The 27,832-nt window shown below is 41.2% G+C and overlaps 3 protein-coding genes across 4 annotated transcripts; 1 reads left to right on the plus strand and 2 right to left on the minus strand.

The window, feature by feature from the left end:
* Window positions 1–368: 368 nt before the first annotated feature.
* slc39a9 (solute carrier family 39 member 9) lies at window positions 369–7,648 on the minus strand. Its single transcript, XM_068338501.1, has 7 exons — window positions 7,114–7,648; window positions 6,786–6,894; window positions 5,176–5,379; window positions 4,973–5,041; window positions 4,641–4,726; window positions 4,328–4,462; window positions 369–3,783 (listed from the first exon to the last, which is right to left on the minus strand). Exons 1-7 carry the CDS (start codon window positions 7,207–7,209, stop codon window positions 3,550–3,552), a joined length of 933 nt encoding a protein of 310 aa, XP_068194602.1. The 5' UTR covers window positions 7,210–7,648; the 3' UTR covers window positions 369–3,549.
* A 433-nt stretch (window positions 7,649–8,081) lies between these two features.
* On the minus strand, window positions 8,082–19,136 carry rbm25a (RNA binding motif protein 25a). Of its 2 annotated transcripts, none has more exons than XM_068338877.1 (18): window positions 18,958–19,136; window positions 18,575–18,698; window positions 17,809–17,858; window positions 16,762–16,932; window positions 15,600–15,657; window positions 15,207–15,367; window positions 14,900–15,091; window positions 14,717–14,800; window positions 12,075–12,331; window positions 11,297–11,408; window positions 11,122–11,211; window positions 10,969–11,042; window positions 10,724–10,874; window positions 9,868–10,282; window positions 9,483–9,787; window positions 9,269–9,367; window positions 9,113–9,160; window positions 8,082–8,915 (listed from the first exon to the last, which is right to left on the minus strand). In XM_068338877.1, the coding sequence occupies exons 2-18, from the start codon at window positions 18,678–18,680 to the stop codon at window positions 8,823–8,825; spliced, it is 2,466 nt and encodes an 821-aa protein (XP_068194978.1). In that variant the 5' UTR covers window positions 18,681–18,698; window positions 18,958–19,136; the 3' UTR covers window positions 8,082–8,822. The 2 variants fall into 2 exon arrangements, with proteins under 2 accessions (XP_068194978.1, XP_068194979.1); XM_068338878.1 differs by having other exon boundaries at window positions 8,084–8,915; window positions 14,717–14,797.
* A 1,511-nt stretch (window positions 19,137–20,647) lies between these two features.
* On the plus strand, window positions 20,648–26,546 carry arg2 (arginase 2). Its single transcript, XM_068338505.1, has 8 exons — window positions 20,648–21,044; window positions 21,171–21,243; window positions 23,686–23,860; window positions 23,955–24,114; window positions 24,750–24,844; window positions 24,918–25,022; window positions 25,142–25,278; window positions 25,360–26,546. Exons 1-8 carry the CDS (start codon window positions 20,931–20,933, stop codon window positions 25,545–25,547), a joined length of 1,047 nt encoding a protein of 348 aa, XP_068194606.1. The 5' UTR covers window positions 20,648–20,930; the 3' UTR covers window positions 25,548–26,546.
* The last annotated feature ends 1,286 nt before the right edge of the window (window positions 26,547–27,832 follow it).

The following is a 27,832-nucleotide window of genomic DNA, read 5'->3' on the forward strand; positions in this document are numbered from 1 at the left end:
ATCAGTGGAATAAAACAAAACAAAAAAACAAAAAACACAATCTGTCAGCAGAATCGATAACGATGACCCCGATAACAAACACAGGGTTCGTGTACGTAATACACAACAGGGAAAAAAACAGAAAACAAATCCTCAATAACTCAGCAGGGTGGAATGATGCAGCTGCCAATACGTCCATCAGCTGGAGGCAGACTGAGTGCACAGCAGAGATGGAGCGACGGGGGAGGGAGGGTGGGTGAGGAAAGCGATGATGGGGGGAGGGAAGCGTCAGGAATAAGTAAAATAAGGAGCCGGTCGATACATCCAGCCAGTAAAAGCAGTCGTTCAGATTACTGGACGACTGCAGCAGGTATAGACTCCTCCATCCATCAGTCCAGCAGCAGATGGGGGGGGGGGGGTCAGAATGCAGCTCAGCGTCATGTCAGATTAATTTACTGAACATGTGTCAGAGTGGACCGACAGCAGATTATAAAGATAATGACAGCTCAGCTTCAAGTCCCTCCTTTCGTTTCAAATGTGACTAAAACGGTCGGAGAATTCTGAGCTGCATCAACGGAAGATGAAAACTGAACATTTACATATTTTAAAATATAACAATCATCCAGACCAGAGAGCTTTGTCATCAGTTAAAAAAAACTTTAATTTAGTCGTCATAAAACACTTTGCTTTAACAGCTCATTCACAATCAAGAGTACGGAAATAAGGCAGACTTATTTAGGAATGAACTAAAAAGAATGAAGACACCCCCCCCACCCCGGCGAAACAGTCACAAACATGAATCAGACGTCAGGCTTCAAGATCAAACCTCAGATCACAAGATATATCTGTCGTTTTAGTAGAAGGCAAATAAAAAATGTGTTGGATTAAATCTATAGACGATCGGACACTGATTGGTCGGTCGACCACTGGGATTCCACTTGAAGGTGGATCTGGATGATAACAGCATGATTTCATGTGGGCTGGTGGCAACGCGTCATTCACATCAGAAACGAGGTCAAACCTTTAACCCCAAAAAGAAAAGGAAAAACCTCACCTTTCTTTTACAGGACAGACACATTAGTGTCTGAAATAGTAGTAACCCTGAAAAAAAAAAAATCAAGCAGTTTTAATTCAGATTATTTCCTAAATTAGGACCGGAAAAACTCTTGAATTTAAGAATGTCAGCCATTTCTGTCAAAGTTGGACACCTTTTAAAAAAAAATGTCCACTCTAGATAATTTAGAATTAGTTTCCTGTGGGTTAGAGCTTGCTTGGAGTCGACGGAGCACATGAAGTTTGAAATGATCAGTAAATAAAAAAATATATATATAGGTGACAACATTTCCAAACTCAACTCATTTTGTCATGAAAATTTAGTGCCGGAAATAAACTGCTTTTAAACCACGTCTTTCTCACCAAATAATGAAATATTTTGATGTTAAATTTGATTTATTTTTTAAAAAAAATTTTGTCACAGGCTTCTCTAATGTTGTTTTATTCTGTCTGTTCACCTGAGAGTTTGAATCAGGCAACTTTAAGAGGAAACAACCGACAGGGAAACAACTTTCTGCACAATAAACAAAGAGCAGTGAAAGCTGAATAAAATGAACTATAAAGATGAGAAACAGCAAATCTCAGCTGGGATTCTGAGTCAACATCGACTCCAAAGAAGACATCCTCCCATCACGTCTGAGAGTAAAGAAGCGCATGTACGAAAATAAAATTTAAATCAAAGCACGCCACCTGCTTCACCGGGTCTTGGAATGAATCGACAATTAGTGTCTTAAAAACATTCAGTTTATAGATAAAACGCAAAACTCCTCTAATGGTCATCCTGAAATTAAAACAAACGTTAAGCCGTTCCATCTCACACAGGAGGTCATGTGACAGGAAGGAGTCGGTCTGTACAGTTCATTTATATACATACACATGATCTCTGCTGTCAGCAGACACAGTGCTACAGTACACACATCCTGATCGAAGGGGGGGGGGGGCTGCTCAAACGTTAACGCTTCAACCTGTCTAAGTTTTAACTGGGGGGGTGGGCAGATACAAGGGTGTGAGGGCAGGGCTGCGTTCAATCCCACCAACAAACACCTTCGAGGTTGAATGTAAACCGTTCACGTCCCGACTTCGCTGAACTCCTGGGGGAAGAAGCGACTTCACTCCGATTTCACTCGTCTGATTATTGCTCAGGTTTTGATTAATGACAGATAAAACAAATAAAAATGAAAAGAAAAAAAAAAAAATCTGCTGTTTGGTCCCGTTACGTTTTATGCAATTTAAAGAACAGTTCACCAAAACTTCTAATTTTTCATTTCATTTGTAGAACCTTTTCCTAAAAAATAAAAAAATACTGAAGAAGATGAGGGCAGCTGCTGGCATACAGAATAAAATGACTCCATCCAGCTCTTTCCTGTGAATAATCTTTTTTTAATCAATTTGGGGAAATGTGTTTGGATTTCTGGAGCTGTTTGGAATAATTTTATGGTGTTTTTTTTGGAATTCACCCCCTTTACTATCATAAAACAAGCCCTCATCTTCTTCGGTCGTTTCAGACACATGAATGGTTCAACATTGTTTTGCCGTGAAAACGAATCAGCTTTCCGTCGACATCTCCTTCAAAGAAACCGCAGTGTTTTTTGGGTGAACTGCTCCTTTTTAAAGCCAAATGGCTCATACAGAGCTTCTGAAGTGACCCATCACCCCTAAAGAGACTTAATAAAACTATACAACCCCAATTCTATACAAACACATCCCTAACTGTTCATATATACATTCCAGGAAAAACAGAGCAGAAATAAAGAAAAGTAAACCAATAAAATAAAAGTGAGATAAAGGTTGTGTCTTTTTCTTGAGCAGACGAGTCTGTGATTATTTTTTTCAACACAAACGCCGTCTTTCTTCGAGCTTCTCTTCAGGATTTAAAAAAAAAACTGGATCGTCACGATTTCTCAACCAGACAAACACCAACACGCCGACGCAAAAATCATTCGGGGCATCGGGCAGGATGCCCTGATGCCCCGACCCTGCGTGGTACTTCGACCGCAAATGTTCTCGGTAAGAAAATATGTCAGGGAGGTTTCAGCGTTCTAATATGGCACTCGGGAATCCCTTCATATCTGTGCAAATGTAAAAACAAGGATTTGCTTTCTTTTCTTTTTTTTTTAATATACATATTACAGGCTGAAATCTAATCCATCTAAATGTCACTGTGCAACTGTCATCTAGTGAAATGTCACTGTGACTTTGGACCGGCACAATAATGGGGCCCTAAAAACGTTACCGTGATGTGACTAAGTGGAGCCGGTCCACCTCTGGCCTTTAAAAGTATTCTGGCGAAAGAACGAACGCATACAGTAGCTCTAATATGTTTCTGTATCAGTGTCAGAAAAATATTTTCACTGGAGCAAACTAACGGTTTGAATGGTAAGACGTCCCGGTAACGGGCGCCGTTCTGGTCCACCCGCTCCATCAGCAGATGACAATAAGACATTTAGATCCTGCAAAAGTTTGAAGTCCGTTTCCGCTTCTCTCCCCTGTACACCCGTCTTAAATCCCTCCTGAGGTCTAATGGTGGTGGCCGACGGATAGCACCAACGGGATGAGGCAGCCCAGCACCAGAGCTCCCACCTCCACCTTGCTCAGTCCTTTGCCTCCGTTGCCTCCGGCGGGATTGTGGCTGTGGCCGCCGCCTCCCACCTCAGGGAGGACGTGGACAGTGGCCACGTAGAGGAAGGTCCCGGCGGAGAAGAGCATGGCGACGCCGGTGGCGTTGATATCTGACAGGGCCTCCTTGCTGCTCTGAGTTGGGGAGCAAACAAAAAGACAGTGAGGCTAAATGTAGAGGGGCACAAAAATGATCTTTAGTTCCAAAACTTTTCTGAAGCTTCAGAAAAAAAAAAAAAAAAAACCCAAAGATGATGGAATAAAAGAATTAAAAACAAAAAAATTAGAGTTCCTTGCAGTTTGTCTGGTGGATTCTGTTGCTCCCCAAGCCGGAACGCCTCACATTTATTAGAAAATACTTTATTTAAAAACATTAAACTGTTAAAAATCCTGATACACTGAAATCTGCTCACAGCACCCCCTGCTGTTGTGGAGGATGATGTGCACAGGATGTTATGTAACCACTGTAGGGCTGTAGGGGGGTGGAGCCTATCCCAGCTGACTAAGCAGGAGGCGGGGTTTATCCTGGACAAGGTGCAGCTTCGTCACAGGTTCAGGGAGATACAAACAACCTATCAAACTCACATTCACACTCCAATCTGAGCCAAGAACCTTATTCTGACTGCTCCGACAGAAACGACCCTTTTTAGGTAAGTCAGGAGAGATTTTTAACATTTACCTGACTGAGGCCTAAAAAGGTGAGCATCGCGAGGAGCGGCGCAGCCAGGGCAAAAACCAGGAGATGTTTGCGGATGCGGTTCCTCTCGAGGCCGGCGTGCATCAGGAATGATACCAGACCAAACGCTGCTGGAGCCTGGAGACGACAGCACAGCAAAGTTCACACATCAATGTCCTGATGGTTAGGGCTGCATGAGGTTATAGGTTCCACAATATACAGCGAAAAGCAGGGAACTCACAAATTAATGTTTGGCATTTTTGTCAGAAAAGTTGACATAAAATAGTTTGAAATTCAAGCTATGAACTTTTCTTACCTTGTGTAGCATTATAGCTACAAAGACGATGAGCTGAACGCTGGTTTGAGACGTGGAGGCAGCAGCTCCCAGCGCCACCCCATCAGCTGCAGAGAGGAGAAACAAATATTTAGTCATTTGTTCAGCAAAATGAAAAAAGTGATGATTCCACTAGAGAATAAAAATCATTTCTGGGTTTTAATTTTCTAAATTACAGCAAAGGGATCAAAAACACAGGAGTGTGGAAACACAGCTTGAATGAACGCCACAATTATTCGGATTAAATTTGCATGTATAGATTAAACATGAATATTTAATGTGATTTATAATGACACCCTTAAAAACAGACGTACCTGCAGCGTGGACCACCAGACCCAGAGTAGTGGTGATTTTCGATGAGGTGACTCTGGCAGACTCTGGATCTGAAACAGACAAAAACAACCAGCGTGAAACAGATCGCTCCGTGTTGAGTGTAGGCACACTTTGAAAGAACTTTTTAGAAAAAACAAGCATAATTCACTCAATGTTTCTGCTTGTTGTCTTGTGTGACCCCTACCGTCTGTGCTGTGCACATGAGAGCTCCCTATCTGGTCCACCAGCAGCATAAAGACAAAGCCAAGGACCAGCGACACGCCGATGCAGGCGTGGAGCTGCTCGTGGCTGTGCTCATGTTTCTCGCTCACGGTCAAGGCAGATTCAACTTCCCCCTTTGGCTCTGACACTTCAACGGCTCCCACCTGGCCGTGGCTGTGGTGTCCACCTGCAGGGACACGAGACGCGAAGGCATATAAGGGCAGAAGAACACCTTACGACAGCGTATCCCAGAGCCATGTGACACTTGAGACTTATGAACGGCAGTTCACACAAATACACATAAAACAAATACTCCTCTATTGACATACGAGAAATGTACTCTGGTTTCACTTAAACATGTGTGAAATATGCTCTATTAGGTGTACGACTATGTCTGACAGAGCCAAGCTGATTTTGGTTAATGGTGCGGATGGCAGGAAGTCAAAAAAGTCAGAGATGCTCTGAACAATTCAAAGATCAAAATGCCTTTTTTTTTTTTTATTGGCTTAGCAAATATAAAAACCATTTACACACAAAGATTATAAGCAGTCAGAGAGTGCAAACCCTCACTAATCAATAGTTTCGTCACTGAATTCAGAACATGGTGGGGTGTTGTCGTGACGATGTCACTTTACTGTGATTTGCCTGAGGCCTAAATTAACCAATGACAGCTGCTGAGCCCTGGAATCCGACTCCTAGCATTTGACACGAAGTCTTTATCATTAGTAGTTCATGAGATCACACTAGGATATTTTTCTAGAATGACACACACAAATCTATTTTTCAACTAAACACATCTTCTTACCTTTCACTAAAACATAAAACCATGTAATGATTCTGAATCTCCATTACCCAAGCTACATATTAGTCTCCACACCCTATTTGTTGTCACAGTGTAACTCAATACACATCGACCCCCACATCTATAGATTTCACAGGCCTAGTTCTTTATGATCTGGATCCAACAGTCCATAAAATGTGCAACATCTATCGTTCATGTCTGGGGACTTTTATTGACATCGTTTGTTTTTAATATGAATAATCCAGTTGCTTGTCATTCAAACTTCTGAGGATTACAATGACTTGAGAAGCTACAAAATCGTATTTACAGTTTACGGGACCATACAACGCCTGATGGTGAAAACGTAAATAAGATTTACTTAGCAGTGATCCCTAAAATCTCTGCATGTATAATACAGTTATGGCAGGATATTAACTGCATGTGAAACCAGCTCCCTCTACATTACATAAATGTCGAATTTAAATCTAATTTCGTGTCTTTCTGTCCTGTGGCATTTTTGAAAATCGGAAAGTCAAAAGACAAGACTACTGTACTCTGAATAGGTATCTAACAAAGTTATTTGTCAAGTGCACAACTTGATGTTCATATGGCCTTACAAATGAGCTAGAACCAGCTGAACAGGTTCATCACGCACCTATATGGTATAAGGTATGTACTTTAATGTACAAATAAACATACATTAGTTTTGTTGTGTTTTTTGCTTTGATCTATACTTTTATGTAGCTCTAATAACTGAATACAGAAAATTCCAACTACATTCAAACGCAACTTTGTGGGTCAGTAAACTCTACCTTCCAGGATTTCTTCATAAAGAGCGTGGACCCCCTCGGGGATGATAACTGCCAGTGCCGTCCCACATAACAGTCCTGCTCCCAGCACAGTAACGAGCTTCAGCTTTTCCTGGAGAAACAGACAAACAAATCTGTCTCAATATTTTCAATGAGCAAAAAATAAAATAAAAAAAAAAGTCTGATTACACTGTTGAAATTTGAATTTTTTGAAACACGACACTGACTAACGGTGGACTTTTACCGCTGTGAGGGGATTGACATATGGTCACCTCCGAAGTTAAACTTAATGAGTACGTAATAAAAAAAATTTGAAAATTCGCAGGCTTACCTCTGAAAAATTGACTGCCAAGGGTATCGTTCCGGCTACATAACATCCCACCAACATCGCAAGAGAAAGCAGGCAGATAGAGACAAAATCATCCATGACTGTACTTTTCTCTTCTGCTAACCTATTGCTAAGCTAAACCATCAAAACCAACATCCACCTGTGCTTGAACACGGACGTTTATTCACGCTCGCCAGATTAAATTTCATGCCCTGAAATGCAGCTGTTTGTAGTTTAATTCAACAAAGAACACGTCCCTCCTTTGGTACACGTTCAGCTCGGTACAAACATCCACGTTAAACTAACAGGGACGCTGGCCTCGATCACGTTAGCAAAACTAAGCTAACTAGCATCGGCAGATCGCCCGGCTCTTAAACTTCCAATAAAGAAGAAATGGTATGTTCACGGTCACTCGTAAATAATCCTACAAACTGGCTTCGTTTCTTCTCAGCTGTAGCTGTCAAAGTTAATATTGCAACTTCCCGTCTCGGCTAGCTGCTAACAAACAGGCTAACCGAACATCTTGTTTGTGTCAACGATGAAAACTGTTTCCGGGTCGAAATTGAACGCAACCTGTCGAGAAGGACCTGCCACGTATCTGCAGCACATAATGGCATGTTTCGGGTGCATGAAGTACAAACTATTTCTTTGCGTCCCTTGAACGTTTCTGGTTGTTGTTGTTTTTATTCACTCATTTATTTTAATTACATGATACCTGATTCGGCTGTTCACTTTAGCATTACTAGGATTAAACAGCGACACGGATGTCATTTCTTTTATTTGGACTTTCTGACATCATTCCAGGAGTAACTCAACAGGTTGAGAAGACACCCGATACCAGCTGAACCTGATACAAATTCCATACAGATGTTCTATGTGCTAAATAATCAGGACACTTATAGTATAGTTATTACGTAGTAAACTAGTGTGACTGAGTGTCTTAGTAGAATCAATCATCTGTGTGTTCATCATGTGTTCCTTTATGTTTTACTTATAAACACCCTGATCAACATGAGCACAGCTGCAGTCAGAATAGAATCCATAGTGTGAATTGTGTTTTGCTTAAAACCTGGTTTTCTTAAATCAAGATATTTGGGAAGTATAAGAATTGGTTAAATTAACATATTTGCCAACAAAAAGTGTTCTTACTTGGGGATCGGAACAGTATCTAACAAATGATAAAATACTTTTCGTGAACAACTTGTTTTGGTACATTTCATTTTGGTCTGTTCTGTGGAAGCAAGATTGAAACCTCAAAGCAACACAAAATGTTTTGTGTTTCCAAGGAATCACTGAATGATGACAACAAAATATTGAAATCAAAGAAGACAAACACCATTTTCTTTAAAAAAAAAAAAGCATATTTATTACCGTAGTTTCATAATGGAGCAGTGCCTCGACACGACAAAAAAAAAAAAAAAAAATCAAAGCAGTACGTGTCCAACAAGATGAAGAGATGGGTGAAATACAGCCGTCTTCAGCTTCAACAAAGGAAAAGAACGCAACCAAAGTTTTACCATGCAGTATGTTTGTGCAAACCATTTCTGTTCACAGCTCGGACTTTCCCTTCCAAAACGCACACATACAAGGCAGCAGCTCCTCACCGTTTGGAATGGAGGGGCTTTATAGACACATTTACAGTCTGCCGGATCAGAAAGCTGTAGGTAGCAGAACTGTGAGCAAACGAAGATCAACAGAGAGACGCGGGATCTTTATTTCACCAGTCCGATCTTCTTTGCCTCTGTTTCATATATCAACAGTCTCCACATTTTCACTATGAAGACTTCTGCTTCTTCATCGAGAACCTAAATACAAACCAGCTGGTTAGAATTGACTTCATAAAACAGCTCAACAAATGCTTGTGGCTTCATTATTAAAGGTAAAAACTACAAGAAGGCCTCCTTCTCCTGGTGTATTTTAGCTTACATTACTCATATTTCCAAACAGAAGATTGTGTTAAAATTCAGCTGTGAGTGAATAACTGGTTATGAGAACTTCTTACCATCGCAACATCATCAAGGATACCCTGAGGGGTGCTGTGTGCCATCACCTGGGGGGTAAAAGAAGAAGCATACAGATCAAATGTGCAGCAGCAATACATATGCAAAATAATAACGTTGCCTGGAGAGTTGCCTCCTTAAAAAAAACGACCACAAACCTTTGAACAGACAAAATCAACGAGTGTGGGTTCCTCTTCACCGATGTACTCGATAATCTTTTTGTTGATCCACGGTCTGATGCGGCGATCCATCAGAGTCTACAGTGGAAACAATAAAGATAAATGTTCAGCGGAACTCAACACCAACTTTGGATTGTAATAAAAACTGTTAAAAATACAAAGTTGCTGCAAATAAAAATGCCGAAGTGTTTACCGAGTCAACCATAGTCCAGTCCAGAGGGTAGGAGAAGAGCTCAGGCCTGGCTGTTGGGATCTTTTCGATGAGGCTCTTGATGTGCTTGCGCTTCTCCTCCGTGTTGATGCCACCTTTGGCCCCTGACATTTCTGCCCCATCCAAACCCAGACTCTTATCGTCATCGCCGTAATCCAGTGGAACCAGTTTTCTTTTGCGTGGCAGCTCATCGGCCTCTTCGTCGTCAAACTTGTTGAAAACGCTATCCACCGTCGACAGTTTCTTCCGTTTAGCGGTGTTGAGCTGACTGGGACTGTTGGTGGCACCTGGAAAACAGAAAAACCAGTTTAGTTTTTACAGTAGTGGTGATGACACCCATCCCTCTGTCATTGGCCCCTGTCCTCACCCAGTTTGAGGCTGAGGCCAATCTTGGGCCGGTGTTCCTCTAGAGGTAAGCCTTCAGGAGTGTTCTCTCCTGGAATGATGATGCCGCAGGGAGAGTCGTTGCCGGGTGTGTTTGGGGTTGCATTCCCGCTGGCGGAGGACACTGAGGGGGCAGTCGTGATTGGTCGCATTACGGGTTTGAGCTGCGGTTTGGGCTCTTGGGAGTCCTCATCGTCACGGTAGTCATTCACCTCCGCCGGTTCCACATCGTCGTCCGAATGAGGAGGGGGACGTTGAGGTTCTCGAGGTGCGGGCTCAGCGGGCCGTGCCGACACTCTCTTCTCTCGCTCCTTGTGGGGCTTCTTCTCATGGCTCACGCGCTCCTCAGACTCGAGTTTTAGAGGCGGCTGTCGTCTACGCTCTGCCTCCTCCTCCATCTACGCAAACAGACCAACACACAGACAATGACCTCACATTCTGGAACCATTTACAGTTATGTCAGGAATCAACCGCTGGTGACTGGGAGCATTTAAGGAAAGAAAACTGACACACAGACTTCAAAACTCCATGCAGACAACGCTGGCTATAATATCAGTGAAGTGAAACGCAAAAGGTAGCCGTGGCAACGTGTCAACACATGGAAACAAACACCTCGACAACTGTATCTAAAAACTCAAGAGTGAAATATGTTTGAAAACCCAAAAGTCTGTGCTACACTTGTTCATTTTAGCTGAAGAGTCGGTGAATGAGGAACTTTAAAAGAAGAATCAACTAGACATCAGCTTCATCCTGGAACTACCTGGTTTGGTGGAACAGTATGAAAGCTGACTAAGCTTTAATACTTGCTGTTGTTTGACAGATGCTTTTGGTTGTCTCACCCTCTGCATCTCCGCATCAGGATCAGGATGACCTTCAGCCAGAAGCCTCTGCCTGATCTCCTCCAGCTCCTCCTTTTCCCTCTTCCGGTCTCGCTCGTCCAGTTCTGTCTCCTTTTCTCGGTCTCGGAGTCGCTTCTGCAAAGCGCTGCCCCTGGGGATGTGAGTAAAAAGTCAAGCGATGATAAATACAAGACACAAGTAGAAAGTGGGCTATTTCTCATCTAAATTTACATTAAAATAATAACCTGTAGTATTTTGGGTCGTCTCTGTCGTCATCATAATCTTCAAGGAACTCCTTCAGTCTTTTGGCTTCTTTAAGCTGAAAAAATGATATATAATATATCCTTTACAAACTGTCCAACAGTAATAATTGTATGATCTGTGATAGAATGTAATACCATTTCCCGGCGCCTCTCATCGTCTCTCTCTGTGTCTTTGCTGTAATCACGAGACTTCTTCCTCTCACGGATCTCCCAGTTTTTCAACCTCTGAAAAGCCAAGAAAAGTATTTTAGCATCACTGAGCGACAAATAAACAATAGTCCTGAATAGAAGAGAGTGATGTAACACATACTTCTTGGTAAGCTGCCTCCTTGTCTCTGAGCCTCCTTTCAAGTCTCCTCCGCTCATACACGTCCTCCTCATCCTCCTCACGCTCTCGTTTCTTCTCCTCCCTGTTCCTCTCACTGCAGAGGAGAGTCAGTTTATGATGAAAGCCTGAATGTGATCAACTTGGAGACTCTTCCTCACATTGGAGATGTGTAAAGAAAGGTTTGCAACAAATCAATGAACGCTCTCAGGATGACACAATATGGATCCTTGGAAAACAATCAAAGCAGTTTTTAGATAGCATTATTGAAACTTGTTGACCTGCATTTGAGACATGTTCAGGAAACAAAATGTGACAGGGTGGAACCCATTCCAGTCATGTTTGAATTTGAATTCTAGTTCAACAACTATTTATTTTTACAGAAAATTAAAAGTTTAAGAATATTTTTGTAATGAAAAAGATTTATATTTTTTTGACTGATTCCCTGATCTTCCTTGTGCGGTGTGTCTTCTTCCAGTTTGCCATGATGGGAGAGGTCATGTCTGTAAGCTTCTAATGGATTCTATCCATCTCTCCTCTGCGGCTGTTTTTTACCCCACATATTTGTGTTCTTCCTAACTTCCAGTGGAGGCTCTCATGACACTCCCTCTGTGTACAAGCAGTGAAGGTTGTGTGATGCACCACTTTGCCTTCACTCCTCTTCTTTATATACAGTATATCAGGTTATGATGTCACATCTTGTGCTCTGACTGGTAATAAACAGGACTAATCCTGACTTTGACATCACTGTCCGCCCACTGACCGTGACTTGCTGCGATGTTCGCTGACATCGCGACTCCTCTCCCTCTCTCTCTCCTTCGTCCTCTCCCGTTCGCGGTCTCTCTCCCGCTCGCGATCTCGGTCTCTTTCCCGCTCCTTGTCCCTCTCTCGCTCCCTTTCCTTCTCTTTCTCTCGGTCGCGGCGCTCTCTCTCGCGCTCCCGCTCCTTGTCCCTCTCTCTCCTTTCTCTTTCGATGTCCAGTCGCTCCTTTTCCTTCTTTCCTTTCTCCTCCTCCAGTTTCTATAAGGGCCCAACAGGAAGAAAAAAAGAAGAAAATGTGTTACTGGATTCTCATTACACGTAAAAGATCCCTCTACAATACATAAAAACACTTAAAATGATTTTGAATCCCTGGGCTAGACATGCTCACATACTGCCATGACTCATTGCCTTGGACAGGCTGGTTGCTGCAAGTGAGGGAGTCCTCTTATCCCTGATGTTTCATCCTGGAAGAGTGGCCCAGTGCTTTAAATAGTTTTATGCACATACTGAATTCAGGACACACTAACTTACAACCAAACCTGCGGGTTAATAACCTAAAAAAATGAAAGTCATGTGTGCTTCAAGGAGTCAAGGAAGAGAGGAAGTTAAAACCATCTACTTCTATCACGTATTTGGTTTTTAACACCTTATAGGTCATCCTTGATATCTGCTGTGATGTAATGAGCCGTCATTCCAGTCCAAAGTAAGCAGCTACCTATTGGTCAAACTCCTATCCTCCCACTGAACAAGTCAATGTTCCCTAAAGGCAAATATTGACACGAGACTCATCTGACTTGATCCCATCCGCCTGGATGTCTTATTTAAAGCAAACCAAAGCTGATTGTGGCAAACATCAAAATAAAGAGAATTATATAATAATTCTATAATATACTCCTGGATGTTTTCCATGTTCACCACTTGGGAGCAATACCAGACTGCATTACGGGAATGTAGTCTGGGGACACTGACGGACCCTAAAACTGGGGTTAATTTCCTCTGGGATTAATAAACTATCTATCTATTGCAGGTTAATTTTCCATTACCACTGTAATTGTGTTTGGTATCTGCTACATGATTAGGATAAAGATGAACACTAAGTTTTAACAAAAGGTGACTGAAAGGGGGTTTCCAAAGGTCAAAAAAGTTGTAGCTTGTAGCAGGAAAAAAATCTGCAGCTAATTAATCCTCCACAATTTCACTGTTTCCTTTTGAATAGTTTTTTAAATGAACTGAATATTATATTTATTGATGTTTCTTTCTATCTGTGTGGTACATATTCAAATATAATGACCGTTTATGTGGCTTCTACATAGAAGACATAAATAATGAGTTTCTACAGAGCGTCTGGGAGCTATCGGTGAGAAACTTACAGGTGATGAACTACGGTTTCAGCGTGTCTCTGCCCCTACACATCCTACAGGCTACGTGTGGGAGGAAAAGCAGGTTAAGTGTAAAGGACAGGCACAAATGATACCTGGGAAGCAATTTATCTCATTACACTTCATCCACATCAACAGCATTCAAGACAACTTATAGTGTATGTATAAGTCAAGTCAGGTCATGTTTTCTCGATTACGACAAGGAAAGTAGTGAAGCAGTCTTACCAGCAGGCTGTCTTCTGGTCTCTTTGGCATCTCTAACCCAAAGAACGTTTAAAATAAAAACCTAAAGGCTGTTGTTTCTAACTCCTATCCATCCAAACTTAGTTCTGGGTTCAAAAATTAAATTTAGCAACAAATATATTTCACTTGTGGGATATTCTGTCATGTTAACTAAAGGGGTAATTTGGCGTTAATAAGATTCCGATAATGTTAAAAAAAAAAAAGGACTCACCTTGCATGTCTTCAGACCACAAAGTGCTGTGGAAGGGTGCACCCTCCTTTTGTAATAATACATGCTGCAGTTCAAACTCCTGCAGTGGTTAGGCTCAGTCAGTCTGTGTGTGTTCTTAAAACACATCATATTATCTGAGGGCTTGCAGAGGTTCACTGAGCTGCCCGGCTTTCTTAAAACCTCCCCGTCGCTAGAGGATTGTTCATCCCAGTTGGAGCACCCCGTTTCCCAGAGCTCAGTCAACCGACAGCCAGCTGCCCCTCTGCAAACCCTCCAGAAGGGAGCACCCGACATGAGTAAAGAAGAAATAAAGGATCATACTTACATCCTATCCTCGCAACTTTTTCCATTCTGAGTTTCATCTTGCTCTAGTCACCAAATGAACTCTACCACATTGGTGGGGTTTAATCAATAGATTAGCTTTAAATTGAATCTGACATCGTGTCCATGCACTCTGTGTGATGACTTTAGCTTGTGAAGAGCCAAACAATTTTTGTCTCAAATCAGTACTACTGAAAGGAAAAATAACCAATTTGGAAACCCTGACTATAAAGCCATCTATGAGTGTGGGTGTGATATCTGAAAACTTTAATCCTGACTTTCAAAGTACGAATTTCATTACATTTCATTTACACTTCAGCCTCCATACTACGGCTGACACTAGCAGAACAATGTTACGGAGGAACTACCTCCAAAAATGATAGAAACTGCAGCTCCGCTTGCTGCTGACGAATTTGTAATTGTTACAAATGTGGAGGATGTTGTGTTCGACACCTACGTTAAGCTAACACAAGCAGCTCGATACATTACCTTGTGTGTGTCGCGGAATTTACTGATCTCTCTGGAAATCAAGTCTCTCTTGTCATCCTCCATCTCCATGGCATTGATATCCTCCTTGCACAAAGGGGTGAGAAAGGAAAGGAGACAACACCCTAAGTACTCAGCGGTTAAAGTAAAAGATGAACAGAGAACATTAAAAGATGGAATCACTACCTCCTCTTTCTTCTCTTTCCTCTTCTTGTTGCGATGTTGACCGTCAGGGTCCGAGGGAGCATTGAGCTCACTTGCATACTCTCTAATCAGGACGTCTATTGCCCCTTTCACAACCTGATCCCGACGTAGGGTCTCTTCATCAAGAACCTCCTCCTCGTCTTCATCCCCGTTTTTCGCACCATCTCCGGCTCCCTACATGTTCAAGGCAGAAAAGTCCAGAAAAAAACTTAAACACACATTTTAATACAATAAGTAGGCATATGAGGATAATTAATCTTATATTTTACTCAGCAGGTTGACAACGTACCCCACTGGCACTTTTCTTCTTGGCCTTCCACTCGTCTAACTGGGCCTTGTTCTTGGTGTCTACCTTGACCAGCAGCTTCTTATCTCCTAAGAGCAACTCATGTAGAAGTCTGAGGGCTCGCAGGGCAGATTCAGGCTCCTTGTACTCACAGAAGCCAAAAGCTTTGAGGTGTGAGGACACAGATGTTAGAAAACACTATAAAATAGTTTGAAATACTTATTTTCTATTGTATTTCTGTAAATTAGTCTCAAGCAAATTGCAGTGATTAAAGGATTTAAAAAAGCGGTGTGAAACTATTTTTATAGGATTACAGTGACTATTGCTATAGTTTGACATCATAATGTAACATTGATACGAATTGTTTAAAATTAGTTGCATGAATTTTGTTTTTACCTTGAAGTTTTCCAGAGGCTCCTTGGACCCTTTTCCAGCTTAGAACAATGCCACATTTCTTTATTGAAAGAGAACAGAAAAGGAAATTACCGTATTTGCTTTCACGTTATACATAATGCACAACAATGATTATTCAACTAAGTGAAGGTCAACCCAGCATTATTTATACAAAGAAAACCCAAGTATTTTCTTAATGCACACCTGAGAAAAGCCATGGTTTTACATGTAGATGAAATAGGGCATCTACAAACTTTTAACGTCATTTATTTTTTAAGTCTTCATTGCAGAAATACGTTTTACCTTTAAGATAAATCTGATTGATTGAGGAGGACACTATCTGTGAAATCTTTCACCCACCCTAGAAGGAGAGTGTTCAACATTCCATCTTAAATTTCTATCTCATGTCTAGTTGCGGGAAAATAAAATTCACAAAATGATCTGTGGAAAAAAATCTGACTCTCACTACAACATCCCAGAACAAATTATGGCAATCAAAGGATGAAACTCCAAGCTGACAAAGTGCAAGAGTCCCAAAGGGGGGGAGGGAATTAGAACTTGTCTTTACATCACTGATGTGATAGCCGGATAATTAACTTTTTATACAAAGATGCCAACATGATATCATCACCATCTCGCATCTGCTGTTTACATTCACGCAGATGCAAATTAAAAAAAGAAACTGGATCCTGACCGTACCCATGTACACAACCAATCGAAAGTTTGGACACACCTTTTCATTTAATGGTTTTCTTTATTCATGACTATATTTTTAGATTCTCACTGAAGGCATCAGAACTGTGAATGAACAAATATGGAACAACATAGTAAACAAAAACATACGGCTTTTCAAACTCTTGTAATTCTTACAATGAGATAAAAAAAAGAAAAGAAAGATCATTGAGTGAGAAGGTGCGTCAAAACTATTGACCGGTACTGTATGTGTATATAAATAATTAGATAATGTTCTGTTTCACTTTCATGCCATTTTATTCCACTAAAAACTATACTATAACCTTGAATGTACTCCCTACCTTGGTGAAGTGTTGGAGATCGGAGATTCCACAAGCTGTTAACCTAAGCAGGTCATTCTGTCTCCATATGACTTCACTATTCTTCTGTTAAAGCTTAATTTTAATTTCAACATTTGAGAAGATTGACTCACCGCTAGAAGTTGTCTAACCAACATGTCAGATGCCTTTTCGGAAATGGTCCCTACAAATACAGTGGTGGGGGGGCCACTGCTGTCTTCTGAATCCTTTGCTCTGATGGCGCCAGGCTCTTTTTTTAGAACCATTGGCTTCTGTGCTACAGAAATCGTAGTGGGGACAAGGACCTGCAACGTCAAATTACATGTTAGGTGTGAGTCTAACATGAAACCACAGCAACAATAAAGCCATTTATAAGAAAAAAAACATTACTACAAGTCTATGACAGTCATTGTGCGGTACCCAACCTTTTTTGCGCCACGGACCGCTTTCATCTAAGAAAATATTTTCATGGACTGGCCTTCATTTGCTCAATAATCGTTAATGACACCAGGATAGCTGTAGACTAATAATAAATCACTGCAGTGGTCTTATGTCAAATGCAGACATCAACAGACAATAAACCTTTATTCATAAATTAATAATCAACATCTCTTTAAACAAAATTATTTTAGAACGAAGGTCTTTTTAAATAAGAAATCACTACATTGATTCAAGTGAGTGCGTTGATGAGGTTTATTTTGAATTGTAGTGATTAACAATTAGTGCATTCAACGTAAGAGAAATACTGATCAATTTCATATAAAAGGGCGAAGAAGCCCATCAAATAATAATAACAACAAGAACTAGTTTGAGCTCTAAGCTTGTTTCTCTGCAATGAGCCGGTCCCATCTTGGGGTAATGGAAGACTGACACCTGAAGTGTGTTCCGTATGTCCGGTCTAGTCCGTAGTTTGGCTTTGTTTGCGGTCACTGCAGAAAATCCGCCTTCACAAAGATAGAAAGTTGGAAATGGAAGCAGGGTTTTTGTGACCCGGTACCTAATGGCTGGCGACCCAGTACTGGGTCGTAACCCGGTGGTTGGGGACCGCTGTGTCAAACACTGACTGATCAGAAAACCTGAGCTACACTATTGTTCTACAAGACTGATTAATTTTTTAGAAGGTCATGCAGATCAGCTGATGCTTCAGATGGCATATATCATAACTCCAGTTTTTAACTCACTGCAGGTGTGGGGGCAACGACACCCATATGAACCGGGATCATGGGAGTACCTGCATTCGGGAAACAAACAACTGTCCATGAATATAACGACACAAAAAACAAATACATACAACATAGGACCGTTTTGTCAAAAAACTTGACACTTATAGAAGATGGGGTACAGTGGGCAAAACAATCCATTAGATTTTGTGTTAAACCATAATTATTTTTTAAACATTACCTTGAATTCTTTACCAATGTGGCATCGGGCTTGATTGCATCATTTTGCTTCTAAATCAATAAGTAGTGTCTACGATACTTGGAAAAATATACACACTGATATTCCAACAAAATTTAAATTCTAACAGGTTTTCATGGTCAAAGGGTCACATGATGTCAGGTGCAAAGGCATAGTGGAGAAAACCAAAAGCCCTGGTAAAGGTCTGTACTCTGAGTGTTGTCTAATTGTTACTTATAGACATGTCAGCATTTGATCTGTGTGGCTATTTTATTATTACCATCTTCGTAAGCAGAACACTTAGCCTTTCAGGGTTTAATGGTTCATTTTAGTATTTGACGTTGATGTCTAATAATCATTCGAGCCCAGAACCACCAGATCAGTTTCAGACACTATACCACCTTTCCATCTTGCACAGCTGTCCTGAGCTGTAGACATGCTGGAGGTTTGGGGCCAAATATAATGTAACTGCACCCTATGTTCCGCTACACTATAAATCACACCCGGCTGTAATTTCAAAGTGACCCGAAAGATGTTAAATAATGTTACCTGGCGGGACAGTCGGAGCATATCCCCCATACTGAGGAGGTGGGATTCCGGGGGGTAACTGCGGGATGCCAATTTGCTGGCGATTAATCGGAGGGGGGTAAGACATCCTGACTTACACAGGAACCTGTAAAGGACATATGTATTCAACATACAGCGAAAGAAACAACAATAACTTGCGCGGTGTCATGGCAATATTCATTATAGTATTATTTTTTAACTTAATGGCTTAAGTAAATGTTAAAATTGCAAAGTAAACTTTAACCAAACGTTAGGTGGACAACCCCTCCTTTAACGTTAGCTTGCCGTAGTTAGCTTAAGCTAGCTAACACATTTTGTGGCCTGGCTAGTTCACATTAGCTTCAGCAAGGTTTTCATTTACTCACCGGCAGTCGAGTGTAAAATAAAAAACCGGCGTGCAATACTATTATGGTTTATGAAAGTAAAAGCTCATTAAATACGGAATCAGAAAAACGTAACGTTAGGGCTTAGCGTAAAATATTGTCACCGGTTAGCTACAAGAGCGTCAGTAGTCGCAAGGAACTCGGAGCTATTCTTTTCGAAATGAATTATGGGATATCATGGTTTATTTCTTCCTGACTTTAGTCTCACAGGCACAGGCTCGAGTTGATTGAGCGATAATTTTGCCCTCAGTTCGTCTCCTCAGTACACATTTAGTCCACTCTGAAGAATGTAAATTGGTTCTAAATATATATATAAGGCAGAGTATGTGATTAATGTTAGTATATTACGTTTTTTTTCCACGCTTCTCTGATTTTTGCAAGTCTGAAATTGTAAAGTATATTTAAAAAATTCAACCCAAAAGCATTTATCGAACAAATCCCAATGTTCCTCTAAAATCAATAACGACTAAATACGGTTAAAGGTTGAAGGAGGTAGGGAATGGCATAAAATGTGCCAGGGTGATAAAATGTTTTCATTCCACACTGGGATATTTACACAAGTGTTGTGTTATCATGAGGAGCAACATCATGCTCAATAATGTGACATGACCTACACTCAATATTAACCAATCCTGCTGTAACTCCGGGACAGGTTCCAATATGGCACACAAGCAGACATTACCATCGATCCAATCCGTCCATCTATGACATGACAATTGCAATCCCAAATACACATAAACTCCGTGATGTATGATACACTCGAAGCTTGGCAAATTTATAGTAACCTCTGTGCAGACTGCACTGGTGAGTAATGTGGTCACAGCTCTGACTCTCCATTGATGGGTCAACTAAATCCTTTGAAAACCAGTGGAGTTGATTGAGCAAGCAGGTGCAGAAGTCAACATCGACAGACCAGCAGAGTTCGGTTTACTTGCAAAACGCAGCCCAGTACAACAAGACCCCATTTAGAGGTTGTGGCAGTCTATGAGGATGGGGACATCTCCTGTAATCAACGCCGATCGGGATCTGATTGACTGGTTTATTGTGGGTTTTGATTTTGGAATTATTTTCAACATAATATTTGATCTGTTAAAAATCAAATTACAGTAATTAACATTTTAGCTATTAAACTATATAGGTAATTTGGAAATGTCCCCACTGTGGGACGAATAAAGGAATATATTACCTTGTTTACTTTTAGGAGAGTATTTTTGGAATAAACAAAATGGAGCTAGAAGTCTGTAATCAAGATGCATTTGGACCAAGTCTCCCTGCATGAATTTACTGGTGGATTAAAATAAATTTATTTGTGATTATTCATATCAAAATAATCCCGTCCAGTTAACGTCCCCGATTACTTTTTCCTTGAATGACGAATATAAATAACAAACATTCCCATTCGAGTTGATCGCGAAGACTTTGAGACCGCGTGACGTCATAACGTTGCCAAACGTTTAGGTTGTTCACTTCATTCACTTGTTGGTCAACATCCCAAATGAACAGCAAAGGGTCAACAAGTAAAATCTGCCTTTGAACGCTTTGAACACTCCAACTAACGTTACTTATGGACACGCCCACTTCCTTGATCCCTTCCTATTGGCTGAGCCAAAGGCGTGTCGTTGACGTCAACGCCTACTGCGGTATGCGCAGCAGCTTAAATAACCGGTTACAGACAGCCAGCGCCGCCGAAGCACGTTGAACTCTATGCATCTAATTTAGTGCGCGAAAATCTGCTCACGTGATCTCCGTTCTTCCTCTTCATCGGCGCATGAATATTAAGTAGCTGAACAGAGGAGGGATAAGACCGACCCATTGCGTCACTGCGGAGTCCTGCGGCGTCCGCGACAGCAACAACTCCCCGGGCTTTCATCAGACTTTCCCGACCAGCGAGCGGAAACAGTGCGATCTGGACCGGCTCGACTCTAATCTCTAGAAGAAGAAGAAAATATAAAAAGATGAGGGCAACTTTTGGTTTATCCCGTCTGCTTAGAACTCAACTCAGGCACATGTGCCAGAAAAGTCGTGCTCAATCGGTAGCGGTGCTTGGCGTCCCTTTTTCAAAAGGACAGGTAAGAAGAGGGTTTTTTGTTTGTTTTTTTAAAAATGACATTTATTTATCTATTTCTTTATTTAGGAAAAACAACATCTCCAGTTATAGCTTCATGGTTTTTTTTATTTATTTTTTATTCTGACAGAAACGAAGAGGTGTGGAACACGGTCCCAAAGTCATCAGGGATACTGGACTCATCGACCGGCTGTCTGGTTTGGGTAGGTGAGGGGTGGGAGGGGCAGCTGGTGATCAGCCGCTTATGTTATATAACACACACCCGAGGGTTGTTTGCATGATATATGGACGGATTTATGCCATTCATCCGGTGGGGTTATAGACACCCTGTTACATCACCGTGACTCAGTCAACATCCGACGTGGGACGTGCGGGGCGTGATGGAGAAAACATTATGATCTCGAACTAACTGATTTTTAACTGAACTGATTTTCTATTTTTCTGTTTTAGTTTATTTATTTATTTATTTATTTATTTATTTATTTATTTATTTATTTTTGCTGAATAACAATAAAATGGTCTTTAAAAATACTTCACGTAAAATAATGAAATAAATGACAAATGGTGTTCGCGTCGGGGAAACACCTTCACACGGGGTAGAAATGGCGAATGGAGCGGTGACTCATTTGTCTCCGCGCGTCGTGGCGCGTCCGGGAAGTCCGTTTTTATCTCGGCTCGAAGGTGGGGGAGCAGAGAGCCGCTCTGAATGTCAAAAGGGCCCCCACGCTGGCGAGAACAATCCCTCTCCCGTCGATGAGGGATTACTTTAAACCTGAATTTAAAAAAATAATAATAATTTGCATTTCAAGTGAATGAAGTTGATTTAAGCTGGTAATAAATAACAAAGAACCCAACAAAAGGTGAGAGGCGGGATGACGCACAGGAAGTCAGTGACTATTATTATTATCTACACAACAACTGGATGATAATTCCTCATGCTGCAAAATTGGCGCATACATTATTTCTGCATGAACTATGGCATCTTAAACTTAAAAGTTAAAATGAATGATGATTATCTTTGCATATAGAGGAGGCTCCACACCGCCGCTGCTCGGTGTCTCCTCCTCACATAACGCATGCGATCAGTGTTATAAATACACTCTGCAGAGTCACACACATCTTAAGCATAAATATAGATCACTATAAACTCCTTCCTGGATTTCATTGGCGGTGAGTCAGCATCTGAATGCACGTGTTGTGAAAATGGAAGCAACACAATGAAGAAGGGAAACGTGTTCTAACCATTGGTAGTGGTACAGCCTGGAAATACAGCACCTTATTAGCTCAATATATGGATTATAAGTAACTCAATATATGCTGATGACTTTTAATAATTGTGATGTCTAAATATAATCCGTGTTAACGGGTGTGCAGATTTGTTGCATCAGAAACACTCATATATTGGGCTGATCTTTATTTAGCTGATGCTGTTCTGTTCACGACCCAAAACGACTTGACAGATGGCACCGAGCGCTATTCCCTTTAATAAACATCCTTAACTCCGGTTTTAGATGTTACGTGTGAATATATTTGAGCAGGACTGACAAAAACTACTTGATAGATTTTTACCTGGAAACTTGAACATGTCAAACTGCCCCTTGTAAAAAGACAGATCAATACATTTCAGAGATAGAGGAGAATCCACGTTGGTTTTTAATCAAATACTCACTTAATTGAAAGTGTGTCAAAAATGGAACTGTTTGGTTTTTCATTTTCTCCATTCATGAAGATGCACTTAAACAGAAACAAGGAAACAGTTGTTAACCTGGTGCGTTTCTCCTAGAATTTAAATTAGTGCTTAATATTCTTAAAAGGAACTGTTTGTCCTTCTAGGCAGAAGGAAATTAACTTCACTTTTTAAGATAAAAGAGATGATTGTGTCCCCGTTTTAACCTTCTTTTTTGAAAATGTAGTCTCAGTACAAATACCAATATTTTTGTGAAAATTGATGCATTTTATTGCCAATCTTCATCTATAACAATGACATGTCTGCAAAAGAAGAAAGGAGAACCCTAATGAACATTTTTATTATTATAATAAAGCTATTATTATTTTAACAGAACTAGTAATACTAACACCACTGTAATTATTTTTTGAATTTAACAGTTACCAGTAATATTCGGGTAACTGATGCAGATCATGCAGCCTATAACAGACATTTTTAATTGTCCTGCATAAGATCCTCAGGATTGCACAAGAACAAGAGCTATTCCTGTCCTGTCTACAAATGGTAATGAACCGCGTTGGTCAGCCTGAGATCAGCAGAGAAACACTACCCCGCTATTAAGGCTCACATTTCCAGATGAACCCCAATACGGTGAATCGCATCACTCGTTTTCTCCAGTCTGCGCGCTGGACGATGTGGCCGTCTAAACATCCAACTTAACACACCGATCACAGGAAGAGCCGCGAGGACTGAAACCTGAGCTCACGTGGGAAATGGAGCAAGAGCAAAGTGCTCCATCACTCATCCTGCCCTGGCATCGCCTCAGCCTCCTCAGACTGCAAAGTAGACAGAATTTTCAATGAAACCACCACCTGTGGTGAGAGCTTTCCATCAAGCTGCAGGTTCTTCCCATCGAAAACAGAAGCCCTACAAAATGAATCAGATGCTTGAATCCTTGGCTTCTTCTGCTTCTCCTCAGACTACTTCGTCCATGACTTAGGAGACCTCAACTTCCACCACTTTGAGAAGGATGAGCCGTACATGGGTGTGCGTTTCCCTCGCACCGTGGGAGCGGCCAATCAGATGCTGTCTGGAGCCGTGAGCAGCGCTGTAGGGGATGGACACACCCTGGTTGTGCTGGGGGGTGATCACAGGTATGTGTGTGTGCATATAGAACATCATCGACGTACCGCCTTTGCTTTACATGTCTGCTTCTGTGTGCTGAACCTGTTAATGCTCCTATGACAGCATGGGTATTGGATCGGTGGGAGGTCACGCCCTCCAGTGTCCTGACCTGTGTCTCATCTGGGTCGATGCTCACGCAGATATAAACACGCCGGGGACTTCTCCAACAGGAAACCTCCACGGCCAGCCGGTGTCGTTCATGCTCAAAGAGCTGCAAGACAAGGTGAGGGGAATTATTCAATTTCACTTCAACAAGATGGGACTAGTCTAATGAGTGGAAAGTACAGAATATTCACTTACTTACACTTATGCACACATGGGCTGATTAGCACAAGTTGAGTCCCTGGGTGCTGATATGTAAAGGTTCCTCTTCCCTCGCTCAGGAGGAGGAAGACATCCATCCTGAAGAAGACACAAACGTTTAGAATATATTCTGGTGTATTGCAGTGTTGGCATGGTAACAGCAGATCAGCTGCACAGATGTAATTTTTCAGTGACTAGAGGTTCAGGCTCTTCTCACTTGCTAAAACATTTCAACATCTTAACTCAAGGAGGACACATTTCAATATCTAAAGTGAAGATTTGGAGGGAAGTAAGATTTTGGATCCAGATAATTTTATTCCTATTGATGCAAAAAACTACCAAAGTGATTTCCACTAATCCTGATTAAAGGAGATGGAACCTGCTGCAGGCAAGACTTATTAAATTATGTGGGTTACAACTAAAGAGTGGATTGAGAAATGTTCAAGAACTTCTGTTGACGTTGCAAATGAGCAGATTGTTCAAAGATTTCCAGTCGTCTCTATAAACAAGTGAAGTGTGTAAACTGACTGCGTCGTTTCTTTCTGGCCATCGCAGACACAAGGTATCCCAGGGTTCTCCTGGTTCAAGCCGTTCCTCTCCTCCAGGGACCTGGTGTACATCGGACTGCGTGATGTTGATTACGGAGAGCAGTAAGTGTACCATCACTTTTTAAAATGTGCACGTAACGCGATAATTCTAGAAATAATTACTGCTGTTTTACAGCCAAATCCTGAAGAACCTGGGTATCCAGTACTTCACCATGAGGGATGTTGACAGACTCGGCATTCAGCGGGTCATGGAGGTCACTTTTGATCATCTTCTGGCGAGGTACTTACAACTGTTTTAACATTTTCACATGGTTTTTGTGATTTCTGTGAAAGTTTAAATATACCTGATCCACATGTGGGTGTAAAACACACTTTAAACTTCCATTTTCTCACCCTCAGAAAGCAGCGACCGATCCATCTGAGCTTTGACATTGATGCGTTCGACCCGTCTCTGGCTCCTGCCACAGGAACACCAGTCAACGGTGGTTTGACCTACAGAGAGGGAATCTACATCACGGAGGAAATCCACAACACGGGTGTGACTTGAACAGAGTTTCGTGCTTCTGTTTTTACCCTCAGGTGTTTGTGTCTTACCTTTTAAACGTGTTCACACGCAGGCCTCCTGTCCGTCATGGACCTGGTCGAGGTCAATCCCACGCTGGGGGCCAGCCGCCGAGCCGTCGAGTCCACAGCCGCTTTAGCGGTGGACGTCATCGCGTCGTCCCTGGGGCAGACGAGAGAAGGCTCACACATGCCCATCGAGATTCCCTCTACAAAGGTGGACACAGAACAGCTTTGCCTCTGAGAGCATGAAGACAATCTATAAACTCAAAAGACATCGATGCTTTAGCATTCCACAAAGACTGACTCTAGTAGCTGGAGCTTTTGGTTCTGTTTGCGGTTTAGTGATGTGTGAGGATTAACAAACAAGTCAGGTCTGGGTTCACAAAACGAAGACACGCATTTCTGTTAATTCATAGTGATGATGACTCAAAGTCTTTGGCTTAATCTAGTAACCATTACTGTGGGATGAGATCACCGTTCATTTACACAGATACACGAAGTTATTTTTCTTTCATAAGTAATGTGTTTATTGTTCAAGGACACAACTGTCACATATTAATCCTGTTTACAAGTGAATTTGCCTCAGAAGATAGGCTTAGAATATCGGAAGACGACTTCAGCTGAGTATAAAAATGTCTATTATCTACTTAGTTGGATGAGCTTTTTTTAGTTCGCAAAAGATTTCATGAGCAAACAGAATAATAGATTTTAAAGTAATTTAATCGAAGAGTGGAATTTAAAAAAACAGAAAACGGTTTTAATAAAACACCAAAAATAAATAAATGAATAAAAATGGTCAGGTATCTTTGTAAATGAAACCGAGTGATCCTCTAAAGTTAACTTGAATAATCAGAGGCTTATCAAGAGTTTAGTTTTTAACAAGTACAACTGGCATCTTTCCAAATTAGTTGAGACAACATATCAGTCATCTGAAATTATTTCAAGTTTGTGTTTGGTTGTGGACTAAGTCATGTCTGCATTCTACCTGTTTGTTGTCAACTGTTCCCTTTTGTTGAGGTTCTATCACTGATTTGAGAACTGCATTGTTTTTGTGCCAGTTACTGAAATGTAGTTGTGATGTGTTTGCACTTTTTGACCAGCTGTGGTAACCACAGATTACTTTTGTATTTTCTTAATAAGCAGCACATGTTAGAATTTTGTTTGAAATTTGTTTGAAAATATTTACTGACATCAGTATTAAATGAAAACTGATATCCAGGTTTGATTCAAATCCTGCACACACTGTCCTCGTTCACATAGTAGAAATAGGTGTGTTATATATTTGTTATATATCAAACTGTTTCATCTTCACAGGATAAATCCACAACTTAAATGAAATATCACACAAAAATGCTTAAACTGCTTTAATTATCATGTAATTCTCCATTCACCCTGTCTGTTTGCTGTTTGTGTTTGAAGATTTGCTTCAGTTAGAACAATATTAAGAACACGGGTTAAAACATAGGGGTATATTCAGATTTTTCTTTAACACAAACTGATTTCTAAACAATTATGAAATAACATTTGGTATGAAATTCTTTGCCTCCCTTCTAAAAAAAAAAAGCAAATGAGACAAACTCATTGACACAGATCACAGGGGGCAGAGGCAATAAGTCCTGCCCCCCTCTGAAAACCATGAACACATCTTTATAGAGATTTTTTGACAAGTTTCCTCTCGTCCTTTTTCTATGCAGCCTGTGTCATTCCTTCATTCCTGGATCTGCCCTAGCAGAGACGTGTCAAACTTCATGCAGTAGTTCTTACATCATGTGACAACAACACAAACATGTCTGTGTAGGTTTTCAGTCATCCAGGTTGAGATAAATCAGGAGCAAAAAGAATCTACTGGACTTGCTTAAGGTTGGCTGAAGACGTTTCACCTCATTCAGGAGGCTTCTTCAGTTCTGACTGAGAGTCCACCACCAAGCCAATGTCCCCTTAGGAGCCGTGACCATAAGTTGTCCTGCCCACCCTCATGTGTGTTGTTACAGCAAGTGGCACCCAAGTGTGAATGGTTGCTGTGGTTTCCACCTCTACCATAAACAAATTAGCTCCTATAGGTTTACCAAAGGCACAACAATGTTCTGTGATTTTCTCTGTAAAGGAAGCAGGTAGTGGTCAGACAGAAGTCTGGCAGTGTGTAAATGTGTTCTGTTTGATGGGGTTTGGTCTTACAAACACATTTTCTTCACTGCATCAGTGACGTGACTTCATAGGAAATTATGATTTCATCTGGGTCCAGTTTTCGCCTTGAATACAAAATCCTGGGAGTTTGACAATATTATAGGTACAATATTGTCAAACACATGGAAATACTGTAATGTCCTCTTGTACAGAAAGCCAACCCACACTGACCAGTACAGCTTCCTCCCACCACTGCAGAACAACATAGGGATCATCAGAACCCTAAACCATCGGGCCCAAAGCATCCCCACCTGAAGCGAAGGAAAGTTCCCCTACAATGTTGGTGTTAGGTTAGGTTAGTTAAATTTTGAACTGTTATAACTGCACATAACTTCACACATT

This window comes from Antennarius striatus, chromosome 17 (genome assembly GCF_040054535.1).
Source record: "Antennarius striatus isolate MH-2024 chromosome 17, ASM4005453v1, whole genome shotgun sequence".
Taxonomy (NCBI): domain Eukaryota; kingdom Metazoa; phylum Chordata; class Actinopteri; order Lophiiformes; family Antennariidae; genus Antennarius; species Antennarius striatus.

Bases quoted from the DNA above. Each gene is read 5' to 3' on its own strand.
- slc39a9 (XM_068338501.1), bottom strand. From the start codon at position 7,209: ATGGATGATTTTGTCTCTATCTGCCTGCTTTCTCTTGCGATGTTGGTG. The intron at 5,042-5,175 runs GTAGGGGTCACA...TGTCTGTTTCAG, and splicing joins TCATGTGCACAGCACAGACG to ATCCAGAGTCTGCCAGAGTC. The intron at 4,463-4,640 runs GTAAGAAAAGTT...TGTCGTCTCCAG, and splicing joins TAGCTATAATGCTACACAAG to GCTCCAGCAGCGTTTGGTCT.
- rbm25a (XM_068338877.1), bottom strand. From the start codon at position 18,680: ATGTCTTACCCCCCTCCGATTAATCGCCAGCAAATTGGCATCCCGCAG. The intron at 9,788-9,867 runs GTGAGGACAGGG...TCTGTTTTCCAG, and splicing joins TGGCCTCAGCCTCAAACTGG to GTGCCACCAACAGTCCCAGT. The intron at 9,161-9,268 runs GTTTGTGGTCGT...TTTACCCCCCAG, and splicing joins TTGATTTTGTCTGTTCAAAG to GTGATGGCACACAGCACCCC.
- arg2 (XM_068338505.1), top strand. From the start codon at position 20,931: ATGAGGGCAACTTTTGGTTTATCCCGTCTGCTTAGAACTCAACTCAGG. The intron at 21,045-21,170 runs GTAAGAAGAGGG...TTATTCTGACAG, and splicing joins TCCCTTTTTCAAAAGGACAG to AAACGAAGAGGTGTGGAACA. The intron at 23,861-23,954 runs GTATGTGTGTGT...CTCCTATGACAG, and splicing joins GTGCTGGGGGGTGATCACAG to CATGGGTATTGGATCGGTGG.